The sequence below is a fragment of the Microcaecilia unicolor genome, chromosome 7 (genome assembly GCF_901765095.1).
Source record: "Microcaecilia unicolor chromosome 7, aMicUni1.1, whole genome shotgun sequence".
NCBI classification, from domain to species: Eukaryota; Metazoa; Chordata; class Amphibia; order Gymnophiona; family Siphonopidae; genus Microcaecilia; species Microcaecilia unicolor.
This window is the reverse complement of record NC_044037.1, coordinates 8,464,450-8,480,925: the sequence shown is the minus strand read 5'-3', so window position 1 is coordinate 8,480,925 and position 16,476 is coordinate 8,464,450. Positions and strand designations below refer to the sequence as shown.

Here is a 16,476-nt window from a genome sequence, read left to right as displayed (position 1 = left end):
ATGCACACGCTCGGGGGGTGCCGGCCCCGCTGGTTCCCTGCTCTCTCTGCCCCGGAACAGGTTACTTCCTGTTCCGGGGCAGAGAGAGCAGGGAACCAGCGGGGCCGACGCAGCTCCGAGTGACATGCACTCGGGGCGGATCGGCCCTCCTGCAGGTAAGAATGCGGTCCGGGGGGGGGGGGGGGCGCCACAGAGGGGGGGGGGCGCACCGTGCTGCACCCGGGGGGGGGGGGGTGCAGCTGCGACCCGCCCCGGGTGCCATTAGCCGTCGCTACGGCACTGTCTGTATGCTTTTCTTTTTAGTAATTTTGTCTTCTGGGAAAAGTCTGTGGGATTCCCAGCTGCTTTTCAACTATGAATGCTGTCGTCTCCCCCAAATTAAACCGGCTCTGGCAACTTCTCCGCAACAAGAGGGGTAAATGTATACACACTGTACAATCCTCTCGCCTGCGCTCATTATCCCCCAAGAGCAGCAGGTCCGATTTGGAAAAATATCCCCACTTTAGCGTTCTGCAAAGGGCAAACCTGATGAATAACAGAAACCCGGCTTTGCTTTGCAAAACAACTGAGACCTTAGCAGAGAACAGGGAAATCTGATCAGTGAAATTACTGGAACCAATTCAGGGCTGAGGGAAAGGCAGGGGTGGGGGGGGGGGGGGGGGGGGGGGGCAGGTCTGCAATTCTCAGCCCAGCTCCTACCTGTCCAATGGGACTTTTGAGAAAGGAACAGACTTCTCTATTGAAAGGATTTTTACTGCCCTGAGTTGCATTTCAGGGATCAAGTCTGAACCTTGTAGGAAAATAGTGCCAATTTGTATATTACATGTACAAGTAAACACAAAGAATTTGATAACAGCAATACTGACATGTTACAGATCCTTCAGTTCCCTGCCCTAGAGCTGGATCTGTTTACAAAGAGTCATCCTTATTTTACAGAACATCTGAGGAACATCTGCAGATGGGAGCTGGAAAAGCTTCTCTCTGCTTTAGTTCCAGATCATATAAATCCACCAGGTGGATAAGCACTGGCTGCAAGAGAGAAAGAGAGACTGAAAGAGATGCTCGAAGACAGAGGGAGAGGAGGATGATGAGAAAAGAGGAGGGATGGATGGAAGAGACAGAGAAAGTAGGAGAGGGAGATGGTGGAAAGACAGGGTGGAGAGGGAAGGAGAACTGAAAGAGACCCTAGGAGGCAGAGAAGAGGAGGATGGGAAAAGATACTGGGGGAGGGGGGCAGAAGGAGAGCTAGGTGGAAGGGACACCAAGTAGGAGAGGTGGACGATGGGAAGACACAAAGGGAGGAGAGGGAAGGAGAACTGAAAAACACTAGGAGAGAGGGGATGGGGAAGTGAAAGAGACACTGGAAGAAAGGGAGGGGAGGATAATGAGAAACATAAGAGGCGGGATGGGTGGAAGAGAGAGAAAGAGGGAGAGAAATATGATGGGAAGACAGAGAGAAAGGGATGGGAGCAAAGGAAAGAGGAGGATGGGAAAAGATACTGGGGGGAGGCAGAAGGAGGGCTAGGTGGAAGGGACACAAGTAGGAGAGGTGGATGATGGGAAGACACAAAGGGAGGAGAACTGAAAAACACTAGGAGAGAGGGGATGGGGGAAGTGAAAGAGACACTGGAAGAAAGGGAGGGGAGGATAATGAGAAACAATGCTGGGGAAGAGGCGGGATGGGTGGAAGAGAAATATGATGGGAAGACAGAGAGAAAGGGATGGGAGCGAAGGAAAGAGAAGAGGAGAACGGGAAAAGACACTGGGAGAGAAAAGGGAGGGGAGAGCACAATGACGTGAAGATGGCTGAATGGAATAGGGATTTGGAATCAGAAGAAGCTGGAGAATTTCTAAAGTACTGATGATGCCACGGGCAAAGAAAGGGAAGGGCACAAATGATACATCTGACAAGAACATCTGCACCGAAGCAATGAAGAAGGGGCCATCAAACCCCTCCACCCATGCAGGAGGACCAAGAGCGGGAGAAGCAGGCAGGGCTGAAGACCAGAAAGGAAATCCTCCTGCACCTCAGCACCCAACTTATCAGAAGAATAGAAAGCGGATCCCTTTCTAATAACCCCCTCCTTATTTCACAGTTAAAAATGCTGACCCTTCTTTATCAATTCCACTCTGACCTTTGCTTGAAGTCCTTCCCGCTGCTAAAGAAACGCACCGAGCCGTTCTCTTCAGGACACAGGAAGAGGGGACAGTGTTACTGGAGCTCACTCAGGCGCAGGCCGAGAACAATTAACTAGTCCCTCTAGGAACATCCTGTGTGTTTGCTACCAGGTCTGCCACATACTAGGTCAAGCTCTTGGCTGTTCCTTCATCACACCTGTTTGGTGCTCCGAGGCTGAAGATCCTCCAGTAGGACTGGAGCAGCAGCACTTTTCAACATCAGAGTCTCCGGCTCTTTAAACGAACACAGTCTCTCTCATCTTGAGCGTCATCTAAAAAAAAAAACAACGTGCAGAGCCGCTCCTGATTCGACGTCTCTATTGCTCCGTCAACTCTTCTGACCGAAAAGGATGAATGCAATGATTTAAAAGGCAGGGCAACAGGTCCCCTTACCAATCAACTCTATTTTCTCCAGGAAGATATAATCCAAATTCTGAGTCTGAAAGGATGAGGAGATGTGCTCCAGGCCACCTCAGCCTATCTGAGAAGGCGGAAATCTTCTGCTGGTGCCAGCCAGGAAGTCCTTCTTCGCAAGTCTGAAAGAACAAGAAAACAGTCACAGATCTAAGTGAAAACCCCCCAAGAGTGCTGGTTCTGTAAATGAGGAGGTGGGAGTAAGGGTAAGGGAGATGCCTTGATTTCAGCGTTCGTAGCAAATGAATTAACTTGATTTTTGTTTCTTTTGCACCTACAGTTCCTGATGTATGTTTGCAGTGAATGGTGAGAAATTGGTATTTCTGGCAAACAACGCTATGACACACACAGTGCTGGATTGACCCCTTCATTCTCTTCACTATTCCCTGCACTATAGATTCTTACTCTTTGGAGGGGGATGGGGGTGGTTAGCAGAGAGGGCTATTACATGTGCTTGCAGGTTAAAATAAAGCAAATGATTTTAGTATAGCTGATGGCTTGTCCGCAGATGCATGTTCTTGAAACATAAGGCTACGCCCTCCCGCAATATCCTGGTACCACCTCCCCAAGGTGCCCTATCCAAACTGGGTCAAGGTCCACAGATACAAGGCTACAGGAAGTCTACAGCCCCTTGAATGTTTGCCCCAATTTGCTCTGTCAGTGCATCAACCTTGCATTCATTTAAACGATGAGTATTTTCACTCATCTACACACTATAATCCATACAGTATTTGGGGCATTTTTGGGTGGAATAAAGTGCAGGACAGTTGGATAAGTTTCCACCCCCCATGACTCAATACTTGGCGGAAATTACAGTTGTGAGTGTATTAAATTTCTACACCTACACATCAGTACTAGACTATTCAGGCTCTCTCAAGTTCCTTGGGAACCCTTGATGGATACAGTCTTCAGGTCATGCCACAAATTTTGACTGCATTGAGGTCAGGGCTCTGGCCTCTGACTGAGCCACTGAAGGACATTCAGCCTATTGACATGGAAATCATTATTAATCACAGAAATACAGACAGAGTTTCCACCAGTTTAGTCTTTCCACTGTAGCTTTGGTTGTGGGCCTCAGCAGGTCATTGTCGTGTTGAAAGTTGAAGTCTGTCCCAGTTGCAGGGGCAGCAGGTTTTCCAGAATAACCTTTTCTGTCTTTTCTCCATTCATTGTTCGTCTATCCTGACAAGTACCCAAGTCCATGCAGAAGAAAACACCCCCACGAGATGCTGCTGCTGCTACCGTCACACTTCACAGTAGGGATGGTGGTTCTCTGGGTGATGTGCTGTGTTGGGTTTTGCCTGACATAATACTTTGAATTCAGGCCAAAAAGTTTCAGTTTTGTCAGTCCACATGGCTTTCAGTGTCTTCTGAAAGTTCCTTCCTATATGTCAAATGGGATTCTAGGTGGGGTTTTTTGAGTAGGTTTCCTTCTCGCCACCCTATCAAAGTCAGCCTGATTCATGGCATTTTTGAGATCTTCTTGTCAACATGCACCCTTTGACCAGTCTTGCCCATGGAAGCCTGTAGCTCTTTCCAAGTTCTTGGTTGCCTCCCTATCAGTCTCTTCCTTGCCTGGTCTTCCAGTTTGAAAAGATACCTTGATCTAGGCAGAGTCTTGGTATGCCACTTCTTAATAATCACCCTAACCATGTTCATTAACTAAAGGCTATGATTCAATACTTCTTTAGCAAAGGAAGCAACCATTTTTATTTTTTCTATCCTCTTTTTTTGTCTCTGCAAATATGGTAACCCTAGTTTGCGGGATAATAATTCCTGGCATTTTGGCTGCTCTGAGGGTGACCAATATCTGGACAGCCTATTAATGTACACAGCCATTTAATCACAAACATGGCTTTGAAAATTACTCTCTGAAAACTCATATGCTTAGTTGGCAGAGAACGGCAATCATTTGGGATTCTTTGCATGTTTCGATTACCCTGAAAAGCAGATCCATTGAGCAGCACTCTTCTCCAAGGCAGGCTCCAGGAATGGCGATGCTCCATGGAAAACCTTTCCCAGGCTCTCTGGACTCCCACAGGTCTCGGAAGCAAAATGCTAAGACTGTAGTTAAAGACAGTGAATGGGGACACATGCCCCCAAGTTTCAGAAATGTGGGTACTAAGCCTCCCCCTCATCTGCTCAGTAAACTGATGCTGTGTTAATGGCGGACTGAAAGAGAAGTGCCCTCTAACAAGGAGGGAGCAATTTTCAAGCTATCTGTACTGGGACAAAGAGCACTCATTGTCCATTTCCACAGGCAGAAGTTGGCTCTCCCTTTCATCTGGTGCTCACTTATGGCAACATGGTTTCTAGTTCTGAGCCAGTGTACTCAACAACTTCTAAGATTTCACTGCAGGATCAAAGGTTTTGAGCTGAAAGTGGGCTTTTTGGCCAAGATTGAGGACCTTCCACCAGCGCCAGTTGGGGAGCCAAACCCCTTTAAACCACCTTTTCATTAGAAGTGTGGCCATTCTACACTCCCTGGAAACTCCTTCGCAGGGAACATGTGTATCATGGACTTTGCCTCCCAAGTTTCCTCTCTATTCCCGAAAGCCTCAGGGCAACCCCAGCCTAGTGCGGTGGCTGAAAACCTAGGGAACTGGGTTTGATTCCCACTGCAGCTCCTTGTGACCTTGGGCAAGTCACTTAACCCTCCATTGCCCCAGGTACAAAACTTAAGATTGTGAGCCCTGTAGGGACAAAAGAAACACCTGCATATATGTAAATCGCTTTGCTGTATCTACAGAAAGGCGATATATCAAATCCATGACCCTTTACCCTTTAACTCTTGTATTGGATGTGTTGGAATCTGTTTTCTAACACTCTACCTTCTGACTCAGCTTTCACCACTGAACAGCCTGCTATGGGCAGATGGATAACTGTATGGAAAAGAAACTACTTTACAGTCTGCACAGAGAAAGAAGTACAGGGCAATTAAAACCAGGTTCTTCAGTTTCAGCTGGAACTGAATCTGCAGCCGAAATTCATTGCAGTTTCGGCCAAAACTGAATCCAAAGCCAATACTGAGGCGGCGCAGCCATCCCCGACCCTAACCAAAAGTGGGCCCCAGCCACCCGGACAGAAAGTGGCCCCCCAGCCCCGATCCCAACAGAAAGGCCACCGGCCATCCCAACCAAAAGTAACGCCATCCCGCCACCTGTAGGCCCTTCACAGGCCTACCTTAGAAGCCCTGGTGATCTAGTGGCCTAGTCAGGGTAGAAGAGATCCCTAGTCATTCCCGCCCATGCCAGCTTTGCATTCAAAATGGCTGCCAGGACTTCCCACAGCAGTGTCACAGCAGCCATTTTGAGACTGGAATCTGCAGTGGGCAGCCATTTTGAATGAGGAGCAGGAGCCCCAATTAGGCACTAGACCACTAGGGTTTCTAAGGTCGGCCCAGAGAGGACCTATGGCTGGTGGGAGAGCTGATCTTTAGGTGGAGGGGAGGGGGAGGAGTTTCTTTTTCAGCTGAAACCAAAACATGGCTGAATCTGGATTTCAGACCCATTTTGGCTCTGAAGCCAAAACTGAAACTGAAATGTGGTCAGCCTCTAGAAAGAAACCTGAGAAACCCACGAACGGAGCACACCTTTGGGCCTGGAGATCTAGGTGGTTTTAAGAGCTGTGCTGGGTTGTCTACAGCTGCATCCAAAACAAGGTAATGAGAAGAAAAAAAAAAAAAAAACAACAGAGCCAGCCAGAACCTCAGATATTCCTTTTCCTCCTTAACTGGATCGCCAATGGTGGATTTTGACATCCTCAGACAGCGACCAGTACCTTGTCCCATAAAGAGTATGTTCTAAGGCGGCGCTCGGGCACTTTGGTTCTCGGATAAGAAAAAAACATTCACGGGTGCACATATGCAGCTCCCGGTCGATTTCTATAAAGCAACTCGAATGCAGAAGGAATTCAGCACCGCGGACATGGGATTATGCTTCCCTCTGTGACAGAGTTTGTGCGTGTGAAGAAAACATTTCAGTCAGTCACTCACCATTCTTTTGAACGGGAACTTGAAGCCTTCTCAAAGAACTTGGTCCTAGAAGCTACGCTGAAAATGAAAAGGAAAAAGTTTATGATCCCTGGTGATTAGAAGCCTTCTCCCTCACCCTCCCTGTGAGTCTTCCAAAACTGGTGTTAAATTGGGACTACTGGAAAAGGAGGGGCAGTTTCCATCCCCATTCCAGTCCAGTCCTCACCAGTGGATTGAATTAACAGTAATTGATGGAGTTTTTTTGAAGCTATATGATGGCACGCCGAGCCTACGCCTCTCTATTTCACTCGATAACACCCTCATCCTCCCCGTCTCTTCTGCCCGCAAACTCGGTGTCATCTTCGACTCCTCCCTCTCCTTCTCTGCCCATATCCAGCAGACAGCCAAGACCTGTCGCTTCTTCCTTTATAACATCAGCAAAATTCGCCCTTTCCTCTCTGAGCACACCACCCATATTCTCACCACACTCTCTCATTACCTCTCGCCTCGACTACTGCAACCTACTCCTCACTGGCCTCCCACTCAGCCATCTATCCCCCCTTCAATCTGTTCAGAACTCTGCTGCACGTCTTATATTCCGCCTGAACCGATATACCCATATCACCCCTCTCCTCAGATCACTTAACTGGCTTCCAATCAGATACCGCATACAGTTCAAGCTTCTCCTTCTTACCTACAAATGCACTCAGTCTGCAGCCCCTCATTACCTCTCTACCCTCATCTCCCCTTACGTTCCTACCCGAAACCTCCGCTCACAGGACAAATCCCTCCTCTCTGTACCCTTCTCCACCACCGCCAACTCCAGGCTCCGCCCTTTCTACTTCGCCTCACCCTATACTTGGAATAAACTCCCTGAGCACATACGCCAAGCCCCTTCCCTACCCATCTTCAAATCCTTGCTCAAAGCCCACCTCTTCAATGTCGCTAACCATTGTACCTCTATCCAGGAAATCTAGACTGCCTCAATCTTGATTGACTGCACTTTTTTGTGCTTTAGATTGTAAGCTCCTTTGAGCAGGGACTGTCCTTCTTTGTTAATTGTACAGCGCTGCGCAACCCTGGTAGCGCTTTAGAAATGTTAAATAGTAGTAGTAGTAGTAGTATAGCCTGCTGTGTTGGGCTGGCTGGGTGGCGACACTGACACCTTTTTTCTCCATCTAATAAAACTCATTAGACTAATTAGATTTCCTATAGGTGGGTGTGTCCTAAATGATATTTACACAGCCGGTGTGAGGTTGTGTTGTGATTTTCAATTATTACTTTAGCCCGAGTGGATTATTAAATTTTAACTGCCAGACCCTCGACCATTCTTCTAACGTTCGGAGATCCCTTCTCATCGTTTCTACTCCCTCCAGGGTATCCACTCTATTGGCTATTTTCGTGTCATCCGAAAAAAGGATGTACTTTACCAGCTGTTTGCAATTTATGCTGGAAACTGCTGGGTCAAAATAAACCTAACAGTGAGCCTTGCCAAAAAGGACAGTCTCTAAGAAAGCCTATCTCGAGGGAGAGGAAAGGGTTAAATGGCCATTTTTGGAGCGCCGCAGGGATCTGTACTGGGACCGGTGCTATTTAACATATTTATAAAAGAGTTGGAAATCGGAACAGCAAGTGAGGTGATTAAATTTGCAGACAGCACAGAGCTACTTAAAGTTCTTAAAGCACTTGCAGACTGGGAAAAATTGCAGGAAGCCCTTAGGAAATTGGAAAACTGTTGCTACTATTTCTGAGCTAGAAGGACCATCAGTCTGACCCAGTACGGCTAGTCTTATGTTCCTGAGTGGCTCATTGCTTCCCGTTTTTTTTTCTGCTCCTTAGTCTTATTGTCCTGTTTCCCCCGAGTCTTGTTCCTGCACCTTGATTCCTGATCCTGAATCCTTGCTCCCGAGTTCCAGGATTCCTGCTGTTCCACTGCTCCTGGATTCTAGTCCTATCCTGGAATTACCCTGCTCCCATGTTTTCCCTCGTGTGAATCCTGTTTGCAGAACTGGGGTGATCTGCTCGGAATAATGTTCATAACCCTAGCAGCCATGGTGTGACCGCTTCGGGCTCCCAAAAGCTGTTAGATTAATCTGTATGGAGTGACTGTTTTTTTTTTTTAATTTTTGTTACATTTGTACCCCGCGCTTTCCCACTCATGGCAGGCTCAATGCGGCTTACATGGGGCAATGGAGGGTTAAGTGACTTGCCCAGAGTCACAAGGAGCTGCCTGTGCCTGAAGTGGGAATTGAACTCAGTTCCTCAGGACCAAAGTCCACCACCCTAACCACTAGGCCACTCCTCCACTGTTGCTACTATTTGAGATTCTACATAGAATGTTACAACATTCCATGTAGAAGTCGGCCCTTGCAGATCACCAATGTGGCCGCGCAGGCTTCTGCTTCTGTGAGTCTGACGTGCAGGACGTCAGACTCACAGAAACTGAAGCCTGCGCAGCTTTCTACATGGAATGTTGCTAGTGGAATAGCAACATTCCATGTAGAATGTCCAATAGTAGCAACATTCCATGTAGAATCTCCAATAGTATCTATTTTATTTTTGTTACATTTGTACCCTGCGCTTTCCCACTCATGGCAGGCTCAATGTGGCTTAACGTCAGCGAGGGCGGGGCACAGGCAGGGAAGGAAGGCGGACGGGAATGGATGTAAGTAATCAGTAGCGGAGAGAGGGCCTGGGCCGGGTGGAGGGCTGGCAGCAGCGACACCGGGTGGGGGGAGCGGTAGCGACCTCGGCGGCTTTGCGCAGTTTCCCTCTCTGTCCCACCCCCCGTCATCACGTATTGACGCGGGGGCGGGACAGAGAGGGAAGTCTCTACTGCGCATTTGCGAGTGAGTCGGTCACTCGTCGTTTATATGTTTGATAGATTAGACTGAGGCTGCATACTTGTCGGCTCGTTTCCCCCCTCGGAATGACTTTTCTGAACATGAATAGAGCTCCTGGAGCAGTGCTCACTGAGCAGACTGGCCTCATGCTGAGTGAGCGCTTTGCTCATGGTAGGACACTTCCCTCTGTCTGTCAAATCAGTTCACACTCTTTACAAAAATTACCACTGTCCTCATGCTAGCAAACCTGACTTGTTACACTCAGGGGCGTATCTGCGTGGGGCCACAGGGGCCTGGGTCCCCGCAGATTTCGCCCTGGCCCCCATCCCGCCGCCAACCCTCCCCCACTAATGTTGTATACCTTTGCTGGCGGGGGACCCCAACCCCCGCCAGCCGCCGAGGTCTTCAAAGTTCTTGTTCGTCGTCCTCCGTGGCCATGCTGTACCCTGTTGATTCGGAGTCTGTCTGACGTCGCACCACGTTGTACGCGCGTACAACGTGGTGCGATGTCAGACAGACTCCGAATCAACAGGGTACAGCATGGCCACGGAGGACGACGAACAAGAACTTTGAAGACCTCGGCGGCTGGCGGGGGTTGGGGTCCCCCGCCAGCTGAAGAATTATTTTTAAAAGCAGGCGGAAGCAGACCTCGGCTGGCGGGGGTTGGGGTCCCTGCCAGCAAAGGTAAACAGCGTCAGCGGGGGAGGGTTGGCGGCGGGAGAGGAGGTGGAGAGAGTCGTTGGTGGCAGGGGGGGCTCTGGCAATGGCGGGGGGGGGGGGAGTCGTTGGTGGCAGGGGGGGGCTCTGGCAATGGTGGGGGGGGGGGGGTCGGTGGTGCTGGGGGGGGCTAAATGTGCCCCCTCCCTCTGGCCCTGGCCCCCCCCTACTGCCAGAGTCCAGATACGCCCCTGGTTACACTACACATCCCCTACAAGCATGATCTGGCAGAAATCACCAATCAAATCAAGCTCAGTTTAAACATCATGAACTCATGGGCAAATGAATTCCAACTAAAACTCAACACAGAAAAAACACACTGTCTCATCATCTCATCCCAATACAATACATACAAACCTACAAACATTAACACCCCAGGATACACCCTCCCGATCTCCGACAGCCTGAAAATTCTCGGAGTAACAATCGACCGAAACCTCTCACTAGAGACCCAAGCGAAATCCACCATAAAGGAAATGTTTTTCTCAATGTGGAAACTCAAACGCCTGAAACCATTCTTCCCAAGGGAAATATTTCGTAACCTGATACCGTCAATGGTACTAAGCCACGCAGACTACTGTAATGGAATCTATGCGGGATGCAAGGATCAAATCATTAAAAAACCAGACCACCCAAAACACAGCAGCCAAGCTTATATTTGGAAAAACGCGTTTTGACAACGCCAAACCACTACGAGAAAAACTGCACTGGCTACCAATCAAAGAACGTATCACTTTCAAAATGTGCACGACAGTTCACAAAATTATTTTCGGCGAGGCACCATCCTTGGCCACCTTTAAATCTTGACCTCTAACATTGCTTTTGACTCGTAACCACTTGTAACCACTCGCCTCCACCTACCCTCCTCGCTTCCTTCCCGTTCACATTAATTGATTTGATTTGCTTACTTTATTTATTTTTTGTCTATTAGATTGTAAGCTCTTTGAGCAGGGACTGTCTTTCTTCTATGTTTGTGCAGCGCTGCGTACGCCTTGTAGCGCTATAGAAATGCTAAATAGTAGTAGTAGTAGATACATGACAGACCTCCTCGACCTGCCAACCATAAACACCATTAAATCAGCACGATCATACCTAAACCTCCACTACCCAAGCAGCAAAGGACTCAAATACAAATCCACTTATGCATCCAGCTTTTCCTACTTAAGCGCACAACTACGGAACGCACTACCAAAAGCAGTAAAAACTACGCTCGACCACCTAAACTTCCGGAAAGCACTAAAAACGGACCTGTTCAGGAAAGCATATCCCACCGACCCAACATAACAAACCTGGATACCTGCAACATAACGAAACCAAAGACCCTAACGGACATATCCTAACTCTTCCTCCCCCTCTCTAATGTTCCCCCAATTGTATTTACCACACATAACATAGTAACATAGTAGATGACGGCAGAAAAAGACCTGCACGGTCCATCCAGTCTGCCCAACAAGATAAACTCATATGTGCTACTTTTTGTGTATACCCTACTTTGATTTGTAGCTGTCCTTTTCAGGGCACAGACCGTGTAAGTCCTGCCCAGCACTATCCCCGCCTCCGGCACAGACCGTATAAGTCTGCCCAGCACTATCCCCGCCTCCCAACCACACATGTAACCTCTTTCTACCACATATCACCTTGTCATTGTTCATACTTATATTAGTTCATACTGGAATCGGCTAACACTGTTTACGGAACTATGTAAGCCATATTGAGCCTGCAAATAGGTGGGAAAATGTGGGATACAAATGTACCAAATAAATGAAAACATCTAGTTCTACTACTAAAAATGAGCAGGAAAGCGCCTGGCAGCAGAGGTACAGTCGATCTCTCGTGTTATTTGAGTGAAGCACAACAGTTTGTATGCTTTGAACTTTCTACTCACACGGACGCTGGAATGTCTTCAGTGCCACCCTGTACGAGGTCAGTTTTCTGCTCAAACTTCTGAGGTGCAGGAGCTCTGCAGGGGGGATCTGGGGGTCTCACAGGTGGCCGTGTAATCACCGGTCTTTCTCCGGGGGACCGCACTTTATTGACACCGTCATACTCGCCTGCATGGGAAGATGACACAGCGAATGGTCCAACTACAGAGAATCCAGAAAGACACACTCAAATATGGAGATACCCCCAACCAAGGCAGGCTCTGCTCCAGGCAGATTCAGGGGTCACAGGCCTGCTCCTTGTGCACGGGATCTGATTTTAGCAGGGAGGCCGGGCAAATCTGCTGAGGACCTGAGTAGACGTTTTCAAGACTAGAGATGGGAATCTAGTGAACACCATTTCTGTCACACACACTTGTCTTCAACATCCAAAAGCTACACAACTGTTTATTACCTCTGTCTGGGTTACATTTCTTGTACAGCATCTTAGGTGGATTTCTTCAAAAAGGTGGTAAATAAATCTTAATCAACTAATAAATAATGAAACACGGGAAGGGATTTGAGATTTAAGCTCACACTTTTTTTTTTTTTATTCCCCACTAGCAGCTCAAGGTAAGTTACATTCAAGTACACAAGGTATTTTCTGTCCCTGGAGCACTCACAATCTAAGTTTGTATCTGAGGCAATGGAGGGTTAAGTGACTTGTCCAAGATCAAAGGGAGCTGCAGTGGGAATCCACCCCGGATCACCAGGATCGAAGTCCGCTGCACTAACCACTAGGCTACTACTCCACTAGCAACATTCCATGTACAAGCCTGCCCTTGCAGATCAGCAACACGGTCGGGCAGGCTTCTGTTTCTGTGAGTCTGACATCCTGCGACTCACAGAAACAGAAGCCTGCGCGGCTGCGTTGCTGATCTGCAAGGGCAGGCTTCTACATGGAATGTTGCTAGTGGAATAGCAACATTCCATGTAGAATCTCCAATAGTAGCAACAGAATCTCCAATAGTAGCAACATTCCATGTAGAATCTCAAGTAACATTCCAGAATCTCAAATAGTAACAACATCCCATGTTCCACTGCACTAACCACTAGGCCACTCCTCCACTAGCAACATTCCATGTAGAATCCTGCCCTTGCAGATCAGCAACGCGGCCGCGCAGGCTTCTGTTTCTGTGAAGTCAGGACATCAGACTCACAGAAACAGAAGCCTGCGCAGCCGCGTTGCTGATCTGCAAGGGCAGGATTCTACATGGAATGTTGCTAGTGGAATAGCAACATTCCATGTAGAATCTCAAATAGGGAAAGAGAATGGGACTTGATATATCTTTGCAACTACATTCAAAGCGGTTTACATAGTATATACAGGTCCTTATTTGTACCTGGGGCAATGGAGGGTTAAGTGACTTGCCCAGAGTCACAAGGAGCTGCAGTGGGATTTGAATTCTGGCTTCCCTGGTTTTCAATTCACTGCTCTGACCATTAGGCTAACGGAGTGTGTGGAAAAAACTGTTCGCATTTACTCACCATCTCTGTTGGATGCAGGGGGCCTGGGGCTGGGTCTCTTGGCGTATACTGGAGAGGTCTTCACTGTTACTGTACTCGTCACCTCTCCGTTGGTGGCCCTGGGAGTGGGTTTCATTCCCGTATCCTGCTCCATCTTTGCCACCAGTTTCCCAACATCCACCTCAGAATAAGGCTCTGTCCTGCTATCAGAGGTGGGGGTGGTGGGAGCGCTACCGCCTTGGTCTCCATTGGCACCCCGCTGCAAATATATGGGTAGCTTTCTGCGCTGAAGCGCCACCGGGGCCTCTGCAGAGATGAGTACGACACCATTCAGGGCCTGGTTACCGGTTTCACCTGATGGAAGAGGAGGAAACTGAGTGCCTAGACTGTAACGACCGCTGTGTCTCAGGAGGCTGTACCACATAGCAGCAAAAAGCTGTGACCAAAACACCTATTGTCAGTGGTTCCCAAACTTTTTCGGTTCATGGCACCCCTTAGTGTCCGAGCAATTTTTTGTGGTACCTCCCCCACCACCACATAGGTCTCCACCCCCATCACCACATAGGTCTCCACCCCCACCACCACATAGGTCTCCCTTTTCCTGCAGCCCCCTCCTCTTACTCCAGCACAACTCTCCCTTCCCTGCAGCCCCCTCCGCCAATAAATCCAGCAACCTCTGCCTTCCCTCAAATCCAGCGTCGCTCGCTACCTTCCTTCCCGCAGGTCCGGGATCGCTGCCGCTTCCTTCTCCTTCTCCCGTCCACGATTCACACAGGCACTGTGAGGGACTTCCCTCTGCCACATCCAGCCCTCTCTGAAGCAACTTCCTGTTGCGAGGGTGGACGCGGCCAAGGGAAGTCCCTGCACTGCCTGTGTGGATCACGGACGGCCCGAAAGTGTAAGCTGCAAGCACTGCAGCGGCGGCGGGGGAAGAAGGATGCGGCAGATTCCAGACCTGCGGGAAGGGAAAGTATCAAGCGATGCTGGATTATGGGTGGCTGGGGGTGACCATCTCAGTTCGGGTGGCGACGGGAGGGAGGTCAGGATTTGCCGCGGCACCCCTGAGAGTTTACTGCAGTGCACCAGGGTTTGGGAACCGCTGCCTTAAGTGATAAAAGGTCAGTTCTCAATCACATAACCTACACCTTATTTCTCCACTTTGAAGATATGCTCCACCTTCACCCTGCCCTACGAGCCTGTCATTAAGGTTTGGTCTTGTGAGATTCTTCTAAGAGCACGGGAGACAGCAATGTGAACCAGGACTTATATCCAGTGACTGATCCCCACAGCATCTCGTCAGTTCTGGTCTAAGTTTGAAGGTCTTGCTTTCTTCACAAGGGAAGCTGGACCTCAAATTCCAGCCCGTCTTTAGACAAGAGTTAAGAAATTGGTACTCCGATAGCCAGGTCTACTCCTGAGACTGGGCAGAACTGTATCAGTAAACCAACCAGCTCCCTGAACTCCCTGTCATATGCCACTGCCTCCCTTACTGGCCACCAGCTGAGGCAGAAGAGAAACTGCTGCGGTTTTAACGCAAATTGACCAAAGGCACGGAAGCCTTGAACAATCTACAGGTCTCCCAGTTTTCGAAACATGGGGAACTATATTAAAAAAAAAGCTGGAGCTCCTAAATTAATGATGATATGTTAGATGCTTACATTTGTGACCTATTTTCAGCCCAAACTAGGAGCCTAAGTTTTCAGCTGAAAATTCACCTTAAATTTAGGAGCGTAAAAAGCTATGCTTCTAAATTTAAGCCTGCTGTCGTTTCTCAAGCTCTGAGCCTAGTGGTGAAATTCAATGCTAAGCTCCTAACATTTTCCCCACCCCCCCACCCCCCATCCCTTGTTGCCACCCACTTTTTCTGCTCCTAAATTTAGGAATTTAGTGAAATTTTGGATACAAATATCGCACTGCGACACTGACCTTCACTTTCCACCCAGCTCCGAGGGATGGTAGAGTGGGGGCTCTGGTCCTGGCAGGGCGCTTGGAGATGGTGATGGGTTTGTGGGTACGTGGAGGTACTCGTGGGGGAGGAACAGGCGGAACTGCGTTCTCTTCTGGGGGACCAGAGAAGATCTGCAAGAAAAGCACCATGAAAATACATTTGAGGGAAGAGTCTGAGGGTCTGACTGTCTCACTCCTGGAAAGTAAGGAAGAAACCAGCGCCAGCTTAACACTGCACACAGTCCAGCTACTGCAGACCGGTCACGCTTCATCCAAAGTGCCCCTCCCAAAAACAGCATGCTTAGGTCCACATTTCCCCCAGCCAGGCACTTGTGACCATTACTTAGTGGCGGAGAAGTAGGGTCACCATATATCAGGGTTTACCCGGACATGTCTTCTTTTTGAGGACACCGCAGGGTGTCTGGGTGGGTTTTGCCAGCCTGCCCCTTTGTCCGGGTTTGCAGGCAGGCTGGCTGTCGGGCGGGTGGGCCTCAGGATGTCTAGTCCTGCCCACATTTTCCCACCTATTTACAGGCTCAATGTGGCTTACATAGTGCCGGAGAGGTGTTTGCAGACTCCGGAGGTAACAAATACAAGGTTATGTTGTGGTAGGATAAGGATCATGTGGTAGGATCGCATAAAGGAATCGTGAAACGGAAGAGTCGTGTAATGACTATTACGAACTCTGGTGTAGTTGTGTTGCAGAGATCAGGCATTTATGTTGGATCGGTAGGGTACGCCTTTTAAACAGGTGAGTTTTTAGTGATTTTCTGAAGCATCAGTGGTCAGCCGTAGTTTTCGAAACAGTGGAGGAGTAGCCTAGTGGTTAGTGCAGCGGACTCTGATTCTGGGGAACTGGGTTCAATTCCCACTGCAGCTCCTTGTGACTCTGGGCAAGTCACTTAACCCTCTATTGCCCCTGGTACAAAATAAGTACCTGAATATATGTAAACCATTTTGAATGTAGTTGCAAAAACCTCAGAAAGGCAGTATATCAAGTCCCATTTCCCTTTCCCTA

At 48.8% G+C, this 16,476-nt stretch overlaps 1 protein-coding gene across 1 annotated transcript in view; it reads right to left on the bottom strand.

Moving 5' to 3' along the window:
* Positions 1–256: 256 nt before the first annotated feature.
* Positions 257–16,476, bottom strand: part of OPHN1 (oligophrenin 1) — a 206,410-nt gene continuing 190,190 nt past the window's right edge. Inside the window, 7 exon segments of the mRNA XM_030208951.1 lie at positions 257–2,714; positions 6,587–6,643; positions 12,011–12,176; positions 13,533–13,865; positions 14,688–14,699; positions 15,451–15,478; positions 15,480–15,590. Coding sequence (XP_030064811.1) covers position 2,714; positions 6,587–6,643; positions 12,011–12,176; positions 13,533–13,865; positions 14,688–14,699; positions 15,451–15,478; positions 15,480–15,590 — 708 coding nt within the window. The 3' untranslated portion in view covers positions 257–2,713.